The 17,934-nt window shown below is 53.2% G+C and overlaps 2 protein-coding genes across 2 annotated transcripts in view; both read left to right on the top strand.

Moving 5' to 3' along the window:
- The window catches only part of C4H6orf132 (chromosome 4 C6orf132 homolog), a 42,463-nt gene extending 28,253 nt beyond the window's left edge, over window positions 1–14,210 (top strand). Inside the window, exons 3-6 of the mRNA XM_050789520.1 lie at window positions 4,967–5,042; window positions 7,646–9,264; window positions 9,385–10,886; window positions 11,469–14,210. Coding sequence (XP_050645477.1) covers window positions 4,967–5,042; window positions 7,646–9,264; window positions 9,385–10,886; window positions 11,469–11,586 — 3,315 coding nt within the window. The 3' untranslated portion in view covers window positions 11,587–14,210. The remainder of the gene's footprint in view (window positions 1–4,966; window positions 5,043–7,645; window positions 9,265–9,384; window positions 10,887–11,468) is intronic.
- The window catches only part of CCND3 (cyclin D3), a 230,009-nt gene that overhangs the window by 27,047 nt on the left and 185,028 nt on the right, over window positions 1–17,934 (top strand). The gene's annotated exons all lie outside the window — the stretch shown is intronic.

The raw sequence follows: 17,934 nt of genomic DNA, 5'->3' as shown, positions 1-17,934 counted from the left end.
GGTTGGAGTGCAGTGGCACAATCTTGGCTCACTACAACCTCTGCCTCCTGGGTTCAAACAATTCTCCCTGTCTTAGCCTCCCGAGTAGCTGGGATTACAGTTGCCTGCCACCATGCCTGGCTAATTTTTGTATTTTCAGTAGAGACGGTTTCACCACATTGGACAGGCTGGTCTCGAACTCCTGACCTCAAGTGATCTGCCTGTCTCAGACTCCCAAAGTGCTGGGGTTACAAGCGTGAGCCATGTACCCTGCCTCAAACCCTCTTCTTAAGGAGGCTTTTCCTTTGTTCTATGACATGAAGAGAGGCAGGTTAGGAAATTCAGCACCCATAGAGATAGATGCTGTCCACACCTGTGCATTTGCACACTGAACTATGTCACCACCCATGCCAGTGCACTTGATGCCAGCTGCCTGGGCGGGAAGCAGTTTACCTCCTGAGTCTGTTTTTCTGGGACTAAGATTAAAATGAGTTTGCATTTGCCTTCCCTGAATAAACATCAGTGAAAGGGAAAAGCTAAGTAAGCCACAGGAGCCCATGTGGGCCCAACTGGGAAAGAAAAGGGCCAGATGGGCTTGGAGAGCCAGAGAGACTATGTTCAGTTCAATACTGAAGCTTCTGAAGGGATGAGGCTGGCCTTTGGGACTTGCCCCAGGGCCAGACCATGGTGTGTCACAGCACCGCAAGCACTGTGGTGAGGTGGTGGACATGTTGTGGGACCCCCTTGTGTCGGGAAAGGGACCTAAGAAGCCAGGGCTTAGACTGAGCTGTTGTTACAAGCCGCTCCAGAGATGGATTTTCCCCCTGTGGTTTTGGGAGTCTAATGCATTTTCCAAGTGCTTTAAGATCAAAGGGTATAGTGAGTAATATTACCTTACGCCCATAAAGTCCATCCATCTTCCTCCCACACACACCATTAAGCATTCAGGGTAACCCAGAAGGTGCTACTAGACTTCCAGGGAGCTTAGCTTTGATTGTTCACAATTTTTTCACTTTTCTGGAAAAGAGGATTACAAGATATAATCCTTCAACTATTATTGGTTTCCTGGATTAGGGATATTATCTCATTTGATCCTCATAATAGCCCTGCAAAGTAGGAACTATTGACTCAATTTTCTTTTCTTTTTTTTTTTTTTTTTTTGAGACGGAGTCTTGCTCTGTAGCCCGGGCTGGAGTGCAGTGGCCGGATCTCAGCTCACTGCAAGCTCCGCCTCCCGGGTTTGCGCCATTCTCCTGCCTCAGCCTCCGGAGTAGCTGGGACTACAGGCGCCCGCCACCTCGCCCGGCTAGTTTTTTGTATTTTTAGTAGAGACGGGGTTTCACCGTGTTAGCCAGGATGGTCTCGATCTCCTGACCTCGTGATCCGCCCGTCTCGGCCTCCCAAAGTGCTGGGATTACAGGCTTGAGCCACCGTGCCCGGCCTCAATTTTCTTTTCTTTTCTTTTTTTTTTTTTTCCTTTTTTTTGAGACAGAGTCTTGCTCTATCGCCCAGGCTGGAGTGTACTGGCGTGATCTCAGCTCACTGCAACCTCTGCCTCCCCAGTTCAAGCAATTCTCCCTGCCTTAGCCTCCCGAATAGCTGGGATTACAGGCGCCTGCCACCATGCCTGGCTAAGTTTTGTATTTTTAGTAGCGATGGGGTTTCGCCATGTTGGCCAGGCTGGTCTTGAACTCCTGACCTCAGGTTATCCTCCCACCTTGGCCTCCCAAAGTGCTGGGATTATAGGCACGAGCCACCATGCCCAGCTGCCTCAATTTTCTAAGTGAAGAAAATGGGTCTCAGTGATCTATAGAAAACGTAAGGTGGAAAGCCTAGGTTTGCACCCTGGTTCTGTGAAGGGATTTGAGGTGACACTGGTTACACTCTTAGTATAGGGCTATCACATAGGAGGAGCCTGGACAATGGCTCAACATCACTGTCCCCATCCCACATCTCCACTGCTCATCTAAGGCCACACCGCTGGCAAGCCTGAGCATGAATGGAACCGAAGACTTTTGATGCTAAGTCCCCAGCCTTTCCGCTTTTCAATTATGTTGAAATTAATCAGAGATCTCAACCCTGGCTTTTGAAGGCCGGGCCTCCATCTCATCAAAATCGGAGTGTGCGTACTTGATGGAGGTTATTAGACCATCAGTGGTTTGCATGTGTATGTGGCACATCTCAGGATGTCATGGGAGACACACCTCTGATGGGCTGGGTCCCTGTACCTGACCCTGGTTCCCAGTCACTGGGTTTGAGAAATGTTGAGAACAGGAATGTTGTTGGCCATGCAAATCAACAAAGGCAGAAAAAAAAAAGACAAGTTGATGGCTCAAGGCCATTCCAGCTTCAGAATTCTTCAAGAACAAGATGAGTGGTTTGCTGATCCCCTGTGACCAGAGTAATTCTGAGATGGCCCTTGGTAACCCAGGGTCTCACAGATATTTCTGTAACATTGACCTTGAGTGCCCTTCTTGTATATTAAGTCCAGAGAGTTAGTACCATCAGCCCATCGCTGAGTAACAACTGGGCTTAATATGCATCCAGCTTTGGGGGATACCATAAGACATGGTCCCTGGACTCCAAGGAGCTCCCAGATCTCACTGAAGGAACTAGAGGACAATCTGGAGTGCAAACAAGAGTCCCCCCTCTTTTGGAAGCTTGGCTGTGGGTTGCTCTGGGCAGCAGTGGGTCAGTGTGGTACGGACAGGGGATGGCTCCCAAGTGCTTTTTGTGCATTGCATCATTTAGTCCTCACAACTTCCCTACAATGGGTAATTCTGTTGTTATCACCATTTCACAGACGGGGAAATTGAGACACAGGGAGATTAAGTAACTTGCACAGTCATACACCTAATAGGTAGCAGAGCTGAGATTCAAATCCAGGCAGGCCAGAAAGCCAGAGTCAGTGCTCTTAGCCCCTACCCCTGTTCCATCCTAGAGGGGCTCAGCTAATCCTTGAAGGATGAGGGAATTTAGGGAGGCAAAATACTAAGGAGTGGGAGCTCCACAGACCTGGGTTTGGTAGTACTGGTTGTGTGACTTTAGACAACTTTGAGCCTCAATTTCTTCATCTGGTAAATGATAACATCCTCTTTTATACAGAGTGGTGTGACTGAGATAATGCGTTTAGTTAGAGCACAGTGCAAGGAGTATTATGATGATGATTATTGTTATAAACGGAGAGTGGGAAAGACAGGTACAGCTGACCAACACCCAGCATCATGGATGAACATGGACTATATGTGGTGGTTGAACAGGTGGCAGGGAGGGAGTCCGTGAAGTTACAGTGTGGGATGGTTGTAATAGGTGAGTGTGAAATAACAGTTGGCTGGGAAGCATGAGGCCAGGTCATTGAGGACCTTGAAAACTAACTAAAATGCTCTACAGCTCTTCAAAACAGCAGGTGTGTGGACTTTGTTGACATATGGAAATGTATGTTTGGAAAAAAAAAATAGAATGCAAAATAGTATGTACAGACTGACAGCTGTGTAAACATATTATAGCCTGTTAAGCTTAGCGATCAGAAGGGCATCTGCAGAGCTATAAATATTCAAGTTCAGGCTGGGAACAGTGGCTCATACCTGTAATCCCCGCACTTTGGGAGGCCAAGGTGGGCGGATTACTTGAGCCCAGGAGTTCCAGACCAGCTTGGGAGACATGACAAAACCACATTCTCTAAAACATATACAAAAAATTAGCTAGGGCTGGGCACAGTGGCTCATGCCTGTAATCCCAGCACTTGGGAAGGCAGAGGTGGGTGGATCACGAGGTCAGGAGTTCAAGACCAGCCTGACCAACATGGTGAAACCCCATCTCTACTAAAAATACAAAAAATTAGCTGGGCATGGTGGTGCATGCCCCTATAATCCCAGCTACTCAGGAGGCTGAGGCAGAAGAATCACTTGAACCCAGGAGGCAGAGGTTGCGGTGAGCGGGGATCATGCCATTGCACTCCAGCCTGGGTGACAGAGTAAGACTCCATCTCAAAAAAAGAAAAAAAAGCCAGGAATGGTGGGCACACATCTGTAGTTCCAGCTACAGATGGGAAGATTGCTTGAGCCAGGGAGATCAAGGCTGCAGTGAGCCATGATTGTACCACTGCACTCCAGCTTAGGTGACAGAATAAAACCCTGTCTCAATTAAAAAAAAAAAAATTCAAGTTCATCACTTTTTATTTTTCTGTAAACACCTAATGACTACTAAGAACACACAGGAGGCCAGGCTGAGGAGTTTGGCTTTTCACCTGTGGACCTCCATGGGGAGTCGTTGCAAATTCTATCGGTTTGTTTTGCTTTTTCATCGAGATGGAATTCATATACAGTCAATCCTCCCTATTTGTGGAATCTGTATTTGCAAATTTTGCTTAGTGGCTAAAATTTATTTGTAACCCCAGAATCAATGTTTGTATTGCTTCTGTGGTCATTTACAGACATGCACAGAGCAGTGAAAATTTTGAGTTGTTCAACGCACAAGTTCCCAGCTAAACAATAGGATCCTTTGTCTTCTTGTTTTAGCTGTCATACATAAATGTCTTTTTCTGTTTAGTGTCACGTGTTATAGTGCTATCGGCCATGAGTTCAATGTTAACCAACCAACAAAATATATTAAAGTGTCTTTAAGCAGAAACACAGCTAAAACAAGGTTATGGTTATGTATTGATCAGTTGACAAAAATCTTGTGACCAGGGGTCATAGGAACCTAACCCTGTATTTCCCCTAGGAGAAACGGGTCAGTATTTACGAATACCATGTTCACTGCAACTTTATAGAACATAACTATGACAAATGGTGAGGATTGGTTGACTGTACCACATGATTCCTTTTTTTTCAAAATCAGACTTTTATGTTTTGGTATATGCACAAGGTTATGCAGCCATGACTGTCACTGCAGATTTTCAAGCACTAAAATGGCCTCAATGAGCAGCAGTTTGAGAATTATCTGTCCATCTTTCCCTGTCCCCTGATTTCTTTCTGGTCTCTTTCAGAATGCCCAGGAAAACCATGGGCTGGCTGTCCCCACCCCCTCAGTTCCAGAAGACTTCGCAGACAAAGAAGTGACAGGTAAGTGAACCCTGGGCTTGAGGCTTGTCCATCTTTCTTTCTGTCCTCCTAGGGCCCTGAGTTCAAAAGCCAAGCATCTTTCTGACCATCTTCACAGCTGGTGACAAAGACAGAGTCCCCAGGCACAGCCACTCTCGCTATCCTCAGTCCTCTTGATTACTGGCTGCAGTGGGCCTGGGCAGTGGGGCTGGGAGTTCAGGAGAGCCAGGGTCAGCAAAGGCCCCCTTCTGGCGGGGGAAGGATGGTGAGGCGACAAGGCCAGAGCAGGAACAAGTGCAGCATAAAGTGGGAGAAGGGCCTGGCTTTGAATCCCACCTCCCCACATATTCGCTTTGCTCCCTTGGGCAAGACGCTTCACCCCTCCTACCTCTGTATCTTCCAATGAACAATGGGAACAACAGTTCAGTTTGGAGGAGTAAATGAAGTGGTGGATGGGATATAAGTCATGTCTGTCACACCTCTCAGAGGTGCTTCAAACTCGCTAATGGCTTCCCTTATCACTCAGAGAAAAGGTTCTTGCAAGGACTGCTGGAGTCTAACCTGAGTCTGACCACTTTCCTTGCTTGCTTTCTCCTCCCACACTACCCCAGCCAAAGTGTCTCCTGTTGCTCCTGAAATACCCCAGGCACATTTCCACCTTGGGGTCTTTGCACTGCAGACCTCTCAGGTTAGAATGCTCTTCTGCAAGGCATCTGTGTGGCCGTCTCCCTCACTCCTTCCTTCTTTGCTCAAATGTCACCTTCTCTGTGAGGCCTTCTCAGACTACTTTATTTATTTATTTATTTATTTAAGATGGAGTCTTGCTCTGTCGCCAGGCTGGAGGGCAGTGGCGTGATCTCAGCTCACTGCAACCTCGGCCTCCTGAGTAGCTGGGATTGCAGGCGCACGCCACCACGCCCAGTTAATTTTTGTATTTTTAGTAGAGACAGGGTTTCACCATGTTGGCCAGGATGGTCTCTATCTCTTGACCCTGTGATCCGCCTGCCTCGGCCTCCCAAAGTGCTGGGATTACAGGTGTGTGCCACCGCACCCAGCTGGACTGCCCTATTTAAATTGCACCCGCTGCACCCCTCCCTTGCTGGTATTTTTTCCCATCGCACTCATCCTCTAATGTGATAATAATGTACTCACACGTTATGTTCATTGTCCCATTCAAGCATAAGCTCCCTAGGAGGGCCAGTGTTTGTCCGTTTTTTGTTTTGTTGGTTTTTTGCTGCTGTACCCCAGCTCCTAACTCCTGCCTGACAGTTGGGTGCTCAGTGAACGTTAGTCTTCCCTTTCCCTGCTCTTGGTTTCTTCAGTTTGAAGTCAGGCAGCTGGGAGGAGCCCTTCAGAGCTGCACACTCCCCAGGTTCGCCACACTGTTAGGGACTGAGAGGAGGGAAGCAAAGGATGGGTGCCACTAAGAAGGAAGTAGACTCTGGGAGGGGGGCTGGGGACCTGGTCTGAGGACAACAGAGGGATGTGAGCTGCTGGGGCCAGGGACTCTCAGCATCTCTTTAGTAACCCAGATTGTCCAGGCCACCTTCCTTCTGCACACCCCCGTTCTATCATGCAGACCAGAATCTGCCTCCGTTCTCTATGAAGTGGACAGCTGGGTTCTTAGTAGCTTCAGGGTCTTTAGAAAGCAGGAGTTGTTTGTGTAAACTGCTCCCTCCTGCAGGTCTGTCACCCAGCCTTCCTCACTGAGGAGCTCTCTCGCCCCTGCCCCATGACTTCCTATCTCTTTCCCACTTTCCCTGTCTCACACAGTCTGAAAAGGTCAGCACAGATGGTAGCAGTCAAAGTGGTTCCGTTCTATTAACTGCCTACTAGAGGCCTGGCACCATGACAAGCCCTTTCTGTGTATTTGCATGGATTCTCTCATTTAATCCTCACAACAGCTGTAAGAAGCGAGCACGGACAACATGCTCCTTTGATAGATGAGGAAACTGAGGCTCAGCAAGGTTAATTAGTGTGTTCAAGGTCGCTCATCTAATAAGTGGTAAAGCTGGGATGTGAACCCTGGACTTTCTGGCTTGGCCAAGATCAAGGTCGCAGTAAAAAACAGATGGCGCACTCAAAGGGGGTAACTGAAGAGAGCTGAGTAAAGGGACGGCGTACCAGAGTGTGAGCGTGGTTAGGCGACTCCTGTCTCCTGGGAACAGTGACACCCAGGGACTGAACGCAGTGGGAGAGGGACATCCCGACAGGACCTGTGTCTGCGGGGCGGAAAGGCAGCTGCTGCCAACCTGTGACGCAGCCAGGAGGCAGCCAGAGGAACCAGAGCCCTGGCCCTCTTGTCCCCACCCCCCATCTCAGAGGGCAAGGGAGTCCCGGCGCAGGTTAGAGCGTGACTCTGGGGAGGCAAATGGAGGTTATTCCTTACAGGCTTCAAAGGCTGTACCAGGGACAGGCAGGGGACCCTCCCTAGAAAGAAGGGGGACACTCCCAGGACAGCTCAGGAGACTGGACACGGGGCTGCTCCCTCTCTTGGTGTTCAGGAGAAAATGATCCAGTCATTCTCTTGGGCGCCCACCCCTGCCCCTGCGCTGGGTAAACAGAAATTGGCAGGGCTGGTCTGCTTTGTTTCCGCCCCCCATCTTTGTCTCTTCTTCTTTCAGGTACCAGCTCACTAGTCAATGGCAACCTCCGACTGTACAGCTCTGTGGGTGACCTGAGGCCTGGGCAGTATGGCCAGGATCTACTCATCCCCCCACCTCCCCCAGGCCCAGCCCCGGGGCCCCCCCAGGACATTTCACAACCTCCAGGGGAGTTGCCACTGCCATCTCCACCTTCCACAGCACCCCCACCGCCTCCCCTGCTGCTGGAACCCCCACCCCCGCCCAGCATGGCCCCACCACCACCCCCAGTATTGGAGGCCCTGTCCCCACCACACACTCTTTCCTCCCCATCCACACCCACCCCTCCTGACTTCATTCCCCCTGCCCCACCCTTGGCCTTTTTAGCCCCCCCACCACCTCCTATGCCAGCCCCAGCACCCCCAGCTCCAGCATCTCCTCACACAGTGGGAACTCGTCTCTTTCCTCCTGGGGGTGTCACCAAGTGGAAATCAGATGTGGCACTGAATGGCAGGCAGGCAGAGGCCACCAGATTTAGCCCCCCGAGAAGCCCTGCTGAGCCAAAGGGGAGTGCCCTGGGACCTAACCCAGAGCCCCATCTCACCTTCCCCCGTTCTTTCAAAGTGCCTCCCCCAACCCCAGTCAGGACTTCGTCCATCCCAGTTCAGGAAGCACAAGAGGCTCCTCAAAAGGAAGAGGGGGCCACCAACAAGGCTCCCAGCCGACTCCCACTGCCTCCCAGCTTCCACATCCGCCCCGCCTCCCAGGTCTACCCAGACAGGGCCCCCAAGCCAGACTGCCCTGGGGAGCTCAGGGCCGCAGCACCAGCCAGCCCAAGGCTGGGCCAGTCCCAGTCCCAAGCAGATGAGCCCCCAAGAGTTGGGACTCCGGGGACTCCGCCTCCAGCCCCTCCCCTGCCCCCTCCTGCAGCCCCCCTCCCTCCCCCACCACCCCCACTTCCCCCAGCTGCACCTCCTTTGCCCTGTGCTCAGAAGGCAGCCCATCCACCTGCTGGATTTACAAAACCCCCTAAATCCAGCTCTCCTGCTCTCAAACCCAAACCCAACCCCCCCAGCCCAGCGGACACAGCCTCTTCAGCACCTGTGGACTGGAGGGACCCCAGCCAGATGGAAAAGCTGCGGAACGAGCTGGCGGCCTATCTCTGTGGCTCCAGGAGAGAGGACCGATTCCTCAGTCACAGGCCAGGCCCAACAGTGGCCCCTCAGAGCAAGGAGGGCAAGAAGGGCCCCAGCATGCTCGAGAAAGAGACTCCCCCGAGCCCGCCAGCAAAGGACACTCCCCCAGGTGTTCCTGAAAAGAGTCTTGGCGGCAGCAGCCTGACAGAGACAGAGGCTACCCCCAGCCTGGCCCTGCCCCCTGTGGACTACATTCCCCAAGACTCTCCAACTCCCAGTGTGCGGCAGATCCGGAATGAGCTGGAGGCCCGGCTCTCCTCATCAGCAGAGAAGGAGGCTAAGCCCAGCATAGGATCTCTACCCCCTAAGCCTTGGCTAGAAGGGGGAAGAATTTTTGAAAATGGGGCTGATAATGACAAACTCTCCAAGCCTGTGGCCAAGAATCTGCCACCTCAATCTACCACCCTGCTGCCAACCACACCACTCCAGCCCAAGGCCATGTTGGGACCAGCCACACCACCCAAGGCCACATCTGGGTCAGCCACACCACCCCAGGCCACACCTGGGCCAACCACACCACTCAAGGCCACATCTGGGTCAGCCACACCACTCAAGGCCACAGCTGGGCCAGCCACACCACCCAAGGCCACACCTGGGCCAACCACACCACTCAAGGCCACAGCTGGGCCAGCCACACCACCCGAGGCCACACCTGGGCCAACCACACCACTCAAGGCCACAGCTGGGCCAGCCACACCACCCAAGGCCACATCTGGCCTGGCCATATCATCTACAGCCACAACTCTGCCCACCACCACATCCCAACTGATGGCAGAGAAAGACTCAGGGCCAGCTGGGCAGCCAGCGAAGCCAGCATCTCAAGAAGTTTCCACTCCCTCCCAGCAAAGGGGAGAGGGGTCCCCCTCAGAGGCCACTAGGCTGCCCACACAGGGAGCCCACTCATCTCCAGCCCTCCCACCAAAGACATCTCCTGGTGGAGGAGAGGTGCCATGTCTCTACAAGCCCCACTGCCACCAGAGCAGCCTCAGCCGTGAGGTTGCTGTGGTGATGCCCACCCTGGCCAGAGGAGGGGCTGCAGGGCCAGGGGAGCCCGTAGAGGTGAAGGAGCCCCCAGGGCTGCCAGCCAAGCCCTCTGCCTCAGCCCAGCCCACTGATGAACTCCTCAGGCACCCGGTGACTGGGGAGGTGGTGGAGCGGGGCTCACCGATGGCCCTGCTCCTGGCGGCCAGGCAGAGGGCGCAGAAGGGGAGACCTGGAGGGGCTGCCCTGGGTCGGTCCTCTCTGCCAGGAAGTCTCCGTGACCACAGCCACCAAGCCGAGGTCAGCTCTGACAGCATCTTCCACAGCCAAGGCAGGCCCAGCTCCTTCACTGTGGTGCCCAAGTTACCCAAGGAAGCTGAGAAGGACTCCCCGCTGACGATCGAAACACCCAATAAGTGGGGGCCGCGGCCGGGAAGAGACGCCGAGGGCACAGAGCCGAGCCGCAGGCACAACTGGACAAAGCCGGAACCCCAGGCCCCTGTGACCTGGGAAAGAGCTGCTACCTCCAACCTCCCCCAGGGCCACCCGCTGCCCAAGTCCTTCTCCTCTCCACCTTCTCCTTCGTACAAGAGAGAGGAGGAGGAGGAGGAGTTCAACTTCGAGGTCATCCCACCGCCGCCAGAGTTCAGCAATGACCCTGAGCCCCCGGCCCCGGCCCTCCAGTATCTGGGCCGCCGGAGCTCCCCTCCCCGGAACAACTACTCAGACTTGGGGCAGCCCCCGAACGCTGGCCCCGGGGCGCCCCCGGCTCTCGGCTTCTCGCGCTTTCCCGTGGGCGCGCGCTACGCCGGGGCTGGGGGCCTGGAGCGCTTCTCGGGAGGGGGCCGCTCGCTCATAAAGAAGCGCCTGTACGTCGGGGAGCCGCACCGCGGCCCAGGGATGCCCCGCGGTGGCACAGGCCGCAGCCTGAGCCCTCCCAACTGCTTCCGGCCGCAACCCGGAGGCCCCGAGATGCGGCGCGTGAACTCGGCGGGTCGCGCGCCCCCCGGAGGCCTGCATGCAAGGAGGCTGTCCCTGGAGGGCGCCGCCCGGGGCGCCGCGGAGGCCAAGCACAAAGCGCCTGGCAGCGCCCCAGCTGCTGGCAGGTGAGCTGCGGACCCGCCTGGTGCGGGAAGCCGGGAGGGGTGAAAAGCCAGGCGAGGGCCAAGGAGGCCCGGCCATCAGTCAAGAGAAAACATTTGGTTTTCTCCCCTCGGCCTTGCAGGTAGAACGGGGAGGGAGGCCCACTTACCGGGAGAGGGCGCAGTTGGCGCCTTCCTGACCTGCTTCCTGACCTCCCTTGTTCTCTTTCCCCATCGTCTCCTCTCGTCTGTCTCCCACCCGCTAGATCCCAGCGGTCAGGCTAAGTGTGGGGCGGGCAGAGATCTGAGTGGGCCTTCGGTGGAGGGATTTCCCAACACAGAGTTGGATCCAGACACAGGCTAGGAGTGAAAGATTTCTGAGAGAGAGGATATTAGGCATGTTCTCTGGCCAGCAGGGCCCAGACCGGAATGGGAGCCCTGTCTGTGATGGTCTCAGTCCCTCCCTGGGGTCGATAAGCCCAGGGCTTGTGGGGGCAAATACAGAAGTATGAGCAGCATCTTTTCCTCTCGGTCCCTGGGGGAGATGGGAGGCGTGTTGGCTAACCAGCTGCAGATATTAACCTCACTTCTCTTGCTCTCCCCCAGGTCTCCCCACACCACCACCCGCTATGGAAGCCCCATCAACACGTTCACCGTGAGGCCTGGGACCCGCCATCCCATCTCCTATGCCTGCTCAGGGGCCCATTGGAAAGCCACCTCCTGAGCCAGGGGCTCTCTTAGCTCTATTCCAACAAACTGTGTCCTTAAGGATCTGGGCACTTGTTTCTTGTGGGGGGTGGGAGGTACACAGCAGCTGTTAGGCGACAGAGGAGTCTTTGATCCCCAAAGACCAACGATGAGAAGCAGTGGCCCAGGAAGATCAAGAGTGGGCTTCTGTTTCCCAAAGCCTGGTGTGGCTGTGGACTGTTTACATATCGGGGGTGGGAGGGGAAGGAGGTTAGAGAGGAGGAACCATTAAGGACCTGGGCGCTGAGTTTCTGCTCTCTGGTACTATCTGCTTTAGCAAGAGTTATTTAAAACAGTTTTACAAGCATGGCCTACTGAGCAGGTTCTGAAAACAAGGGGTGGGTCACTGACTCTGAACTGGAACCCATCGAGATAGCTGTGATTGTCTCTCAGGCCCTTGCAAAGGGCTGATTCCCAGCTCTATCCTGGTGGGTGTGCAGGGCACCGAAGGGAGAGCTTTAGCCTCCATCACCTGCCATCCCAAGCAAGAGTGAACACCTGTGGTTCCTAGGCGCATTGAGGTGGGACCAGGAATGTGTATGTGTAACACATGGAGAAGGACCATGTGTGGGGTGGGGAGAGAAGCTCCCACATGTGGAATGGAAGCCCTTTGCATTGGCCAAGGGCAGAGGTGGGAGATTGATGGTTCATTTCTCCTTGGCTCTGGCCCTTAGCTACAGGGAAGCCTAGAGAGAGGACACTTGGCAAGTTTAGGATGGGAAGCAGGGTTAAGCCTGGCTGTGCTATTCAGACCTGTGCAGCCCTGATTTTGGGGATTGGGCCCAAGGAGCCATGAGTCTTTGGCTTGACACTAGGGGCTTTACATGGCCAGGTCTCATATGGGATTTGGAGAGGGCATTTTTCCTAACACTGATACTACAAGTCACCAATACTACTGATGCCTTAAGATGCTAGAAAGCCTTGGAGAGTGGAGGCAGCAGAGATGGGAATGGAGGTCTGAAGAAGCTTGCTGCTGAAGGGGAATGTGTTTGGGAAAGTCAAGAGTGGTAGGATTGGTTGGCCGGGTGCAGTGACTCACACCTGTAATCCCAGCACTTTGGGAGGCCGAGGCTGGTGGATCACTTGAGGTCAGAAGTTCGAGACCACCTTGCCAAAATGGTGAAACCCTATCTCTACTAAAAATATGGGGGGGAAAAAAGGGTGCTAGGATTGGGCCAGTTAAGAGCAGGGGAGACCTGGCCGGGCACGGTGGCTTACGCCTGTAATCTTAGCCCTTTGGGAGGCTGAAGTGGGTGGATCACGAGGTCAAGAGATTGAGACCATCTTGGCCTACATGGTGAAACCCCGTCTCTACTAAAAATACAAAAATGAACTGGGCATGGTGGTGTGTGCCTGTAGTCCCAGCTACTCGGGAGGCTGAGGCAGGAGAATCGCTCGAACGCGGGAGGCAGAGGTTGCAGTGAGCCGAGATCGCGCCACTGCACTCCAGCCTGGTGACACAGCAAGACTCCGTCTCAAAAAAAAAAAAAAAAGAGCAGGGGAGACCTATTAGTATGGTGACCACGTGTCCTTTGCCTGGGCTGTCTAGGTTTATGCTTGTTTTCCAGTGAATTAGACCCCCTTCCACTTCGCAAAAAAGTCCTGGTTTAGATGCTATAATCACCAAACATACCAGGAAGCAATATTCCTGGGTCTTGCTTCCCTATCTTCAGGTCTTGGTGGGCCAAATTCTTGGGACCAGACCAAGGTGGCCTGCCTCAGTAAGAAGGAAGGACTGAAGAGTGGTCCATTTCAGAGGAGCAGGCTGGTGGGGGCCAGCCAGAAAGTAGTTCCCTTTGGGGGAAGATGTTGGACATTTATTACTTGTGGTAACGAGCCTAAAGCACTGTGTTGTCAGGACAGCAGGTGAGCCACTTTAGGGAAGAAAGTGCAGGGGTGGGTGGGTGCCCAGATGACCAAGGCCAGCCACCATGATGGGGTAGGGCCTGGTTATCTGTGTTCAAGAAGCGAATCCCACCCCAGCGCCAGCACTAGCTCTCTCTATATGTATGTATTTTCCCTGTACAATGTTTTATAAAAGAGATCACTAATTTATCTGCTGTGCTAAAGCCTGAGGAGTGGGGTCTAGACTCTCAACTGTATATTGCTCTGGGGTGGGCGGGGAAGACTGAGTCTCACTTGACTTGGAAAATAAACGGCCAGTTTGGACTGGCCTCCAGCTCCGTGGCTGTGTTTGTCTAACAAGGATTTGGGTAACTATTGGATACAGGCCACTATGCTTAGCATGGATAGACTGCCATCAACTCACCCACATGACTCCTGTTCATGGCAAGCTAATAGTCTAGTGGAGGAGAGGACTGAAAAAGAGCACACAAAAACATCAAAAATTACAAGTAGTAAGAAGGAAAGGAACAGGGAACGTGAGAGAATAGCTAGATGTGGGGAGAAGAATGGATTTACTTTAACAGGGTGGTCAGGGAAGGCCTCTTGTGGTGGTGACATACTGATTTAGGCAAAGCATCCAGCACGTGCCTAGCGCTTAGTAGTAGATCAACAAATGGCATCTTTGGGTGATGGCTACCTCACATTCGTATGTGGCCCATTACAATTTTCCATAAAGCTTTTTTTATTTTAAGGCCATCTTGACGTCATACTTTTAGAATATTTTATTTTATTATTATTATTTTAGACGGAGTCTTGCTCTGTCACCTAGGCTGGAGTGCAGTGGCACCATCCTGGCTCACTGCAACCTCCACCTTCCAGGTTGAAGCGATTCTCCTGCTTCAGCCTCCCGAGTAGCTGGGACTACAGGCATGCGCCACCACGTCCAGCTAATTTTTGTATTTTTTAGTGGCAATGGGGTTTCACTATGTTGGCCAGGCTGTTCTTGAACTCCTGACCTTGTGATCCACTTGCTTCGGCCTCCCAAAGTGCTGGGATTGCAGGTGTGAGCCACAGCACCCGGCCCCCAATTTATTTTTTTTCCAGAAAAGAAAACCAGAAAAGTCATCTCGAGACAGTGTTAGAGAAAGCGTTGTGTTTCCTCCTCTGAGTCTTTTGTGGGGACTTTATGGGAAAAGGAAGATGACTCACTTACTCTGAAATTTGGGCTTCCAGGAAGGGCCTCTCCCATCCTTGGTGCCTCCTCGTTCTCCTGACTCTCACTGTCCCCCAACATATACCATGATGTCCTCATTCTGGAAACCCCGAGTCGGGATAGTGGCTCAGGCCCTTCATCTGGCTTTTCTCCCCCCCTTGCTCCCTTCTAACATTTTCTCCCTCATCTGACATGGGAGGGGCAATGGTTAACCTAGGAGGGAGGGCAGAGAACAAGGGCCCCACATCCTGGCTCTGCCTCTGACAAGCTGTGTGACCGGGGTGTCAGCTGACTCATCGGAGAAATGGGGAGGGTGGACTTGGGCCTTGTCTGGATATTAAACTTTGTTGGGTCCCTGACCTCTTTGAGAAACTGATGCACGCTTCTCAAGAGGCCACAAGTGCATTTTATACACTATTTCAGGCACCCCACAGATTCCCCCAGATTCAGGCTCCACAGGCTTCACGTTGAAAACTCCTTAAGTGACAGTGGTCAAGGTACCCGCCAACACTTATTTAACCTTGACAGTTTGCAAAGTTCCTTCTCTCTCTCATTTACCTGTGACAATCCTCTTAAAATGTGCCGGCCATGTAATACTCCTAATTCCATTTTGCTGATGAGGAAATGAAGGCCCCCGGGAAGACATGTGAGTTGCTCAGAATGACCCCTCTGACTGGAAACCCTGTTCTTTCTGCGTGACTCATCACAGCTGCCTCCCTTATAGCTGTAACCACTCTCCCCACCCACTTATCCTCTCCCAGTCGTACCCCCCAAACTTTACCTCTTTTAGAGTGGCGGTGGAGGAGAGGCTGAGTGGGCTAGAGCTACCCTGGTGCCAAAACAAGATGAATGGGCATGGGTGGGGCAGATGTTCCTGGATCAGATTGGCCACACCTTGGTTTCTGAAGCCTTTTCACTATTCCCTGGGCCAGAACCCCACCCCACCTCTCTTGTGAAGCCCAGCCTGGCCCAAAGCAACAGCTAGGACAGGTCCCTGGAAAAGCTGAGCTGGAAGCCTGGGGCCTGGCGTCAGCAATATGTAAAGGGGCCTGTCCTGGAAAAGGTCAAGCTCAGCTTTTGTCACGGCCAGGCTTGTTGAAGGAGAGAGGCTTCCTCTCACTCCAGGTGAGCCCTTCTGTGCAAAGCTGTAGGACAGAGGTGGCTCCAGAACCTGGAGGGGTGAGGGAGAGGCCACCTCACTGCTGAGCTGTCAGGCAGGCCTGCCCCCACCTGCTCACCCACCTGCCTACCCCTGGCAGCCTGTGGCCGCTTCCATTTCTGCAGCTCAAAGGCCATCATCAGTCAGCTGTACGGGCGGGACGGGCACTGGCACCCGTCAGAGCGCCCGGGCCTCCTCCCTCCGAAGCCCCAGGGATGGCCAGATTCTGAGCCCTGCTGTTGGGGCCTCTGGGATGCTTTTTGCCAGCGATGTGAGAAAAGGTGCTCCTCTGGGAGAGGGGAAGAGACCAAGGCAATTTATTATGAATACTCTCTCATTGCACGGATAATCCTGTGCTCCTCTGCCCAGTTCCCACACCTCTGGAAACTTCACTCACATTTGGCACAGATGAGCCACTCCTCCCTCCTTCCCCTTCTTGAGAATCGTTCTCTGAGCTTGTGCGGAACAAGGTGCTCCGATTCTCTGTCTTGCACGCTGGTTTTTTTCCTCCCTCCAGGTGTCTCCCTGTCCACCCTGTCCTCGGCTCTCCACTCCTTCTCTAGTTTCTTCCTTAGGAGACAGTGTCACCCCTCAAGCTCACCTGTACCAGGGGTCCATATTTCTAACTTTGGAAGTGCCTCCTGGATATGTCCATGTGGGTGCCTGGCCATCCACTCAAATCCAACCTCTCTAAAAAGTGATTCTCCCCTACTTCCTTCTCACACAATTGTGTGGCCAGAGCAGCCAGACCAATGGCTCCAAACTACCCCCATACTCATCCCCGCCTCATTGCTTGGGCTCCCTTGGCTTCCCCTAGGCCAGCTTACACTGAAGGCCCAGCTTGGATTGGAGCTCCTGCAGGAAGCCTTCCCCAGCCCTGCACTGCTCGGAGACCTCTTCCTCCTCCATACCTACCTCTCCCACTTCTGTGGCAGCCTCTTCTTATTCAGGCTTCAGCTCAGACATCCCTCACCTACTAGGCCACAGCAGCTCCTGCCGAAGCTTCCCACAGCCCCTGCTGCTTTCCTTCCCCCAACTAGTGTTACTTGGTCTACATCTCTCTCCCAGTAACGTATAAGCTCCACAATGTAAGGACTGCCTCACTCATCACGGTATCCCCAGCATCCAGTGCCGCTCCTGGCACTAGCAGGTACTCAGTATATTGAGTTTATTGATGAATACAAGTTAGTACTGAATCAGATATCATCAAGCACTGTGTAAGTTCCTTGGCTGGGCGCGGTGGCGTAAACCCAGCACTTTGGGAGGCCGAGAGGGGTGGATCACCAGGTCAGGAGTTCAAGACTAGCCTTACCAACATGGTTAAACCCCATCTCTACTAAACATACAAAAAAATTACCTGGGTGTGGTGGTAAGCGCCTGTAAACCCAGCTACTCAGGAGGCTGAGGCAGGAGAATCGCTTGAACCTGGGAGGCGGAGCTTGCAGTGAGCCAAGATCACACCACTGCACTCCAGCCTGGGCGACAGAGCGAGACTCCATCTCAAAAAAAAAAAAAAGTTCCTCAAGGGCAAAGGCCTTGTCTCCAGTGGACTCATGAATACCTAACCTTATCCTTTCTAAGTTGTGGAACTTCATCTAATGCTGAGGTTATCAAGCTTCGAGAAGGTTTAGTTTTAGGGATGAGTTTCTAAGGTCTCATCATAAAGGTGTCCAGACGCCTTGGAGTGGCTCCTGCCTGGTGGGCTGAGATACTGCATCCTCTAAGTAGAGACATGAGCTGGGATGTGATGGCACCAGGTGAGGGAGTTCTGGTCCTCAGAAAGGGCTAAGGCGTGGGGATCTCAGGCAGCCCTCTGCACCCCACCAGTGAGCCAGCCACAGGGCGGCCAGCTCCAGTAATCCAAGTGATTTGCACTCTGTTCCTTTTTCCCTTTTGAGCTCCTTTGGTCTTCAGCAAACTTACTTGGTGCCACAGCCTATCTCAGCTGTGGACCAAGGGTAAATTTCTGTCACATGTGGGCCAGAGAACTGAGAAGGCGCCAGGGCGGCAGAAGCCAGCCAGACCCGACCTGTTCACCAGCCCTCCCCACCTGCAGAGCCCACCTTCAAGAGGAAAGCCCTACGGTTCTAGGTTTGGTTTTTATTAAG

This window comes from Macaca thibetana, chromosome 4 (assembly GCF_024542745.1).
Source record: "Macaca thibetana thibetana isolate TM-01 chromosome 4, ASM2454274v1, whole genome shotgun sequence".
Taxonomy (NCBI): Eukaryota; Metazoa; Chordata; class Mammalia; order Primates; family Cercopithecidae; genus Macaca; species Macaca thibetana.
Note: the sequence above shows the minus strand (reverse complement) of the source record. Positions and strands in the feature narration are given on the sequence as shown.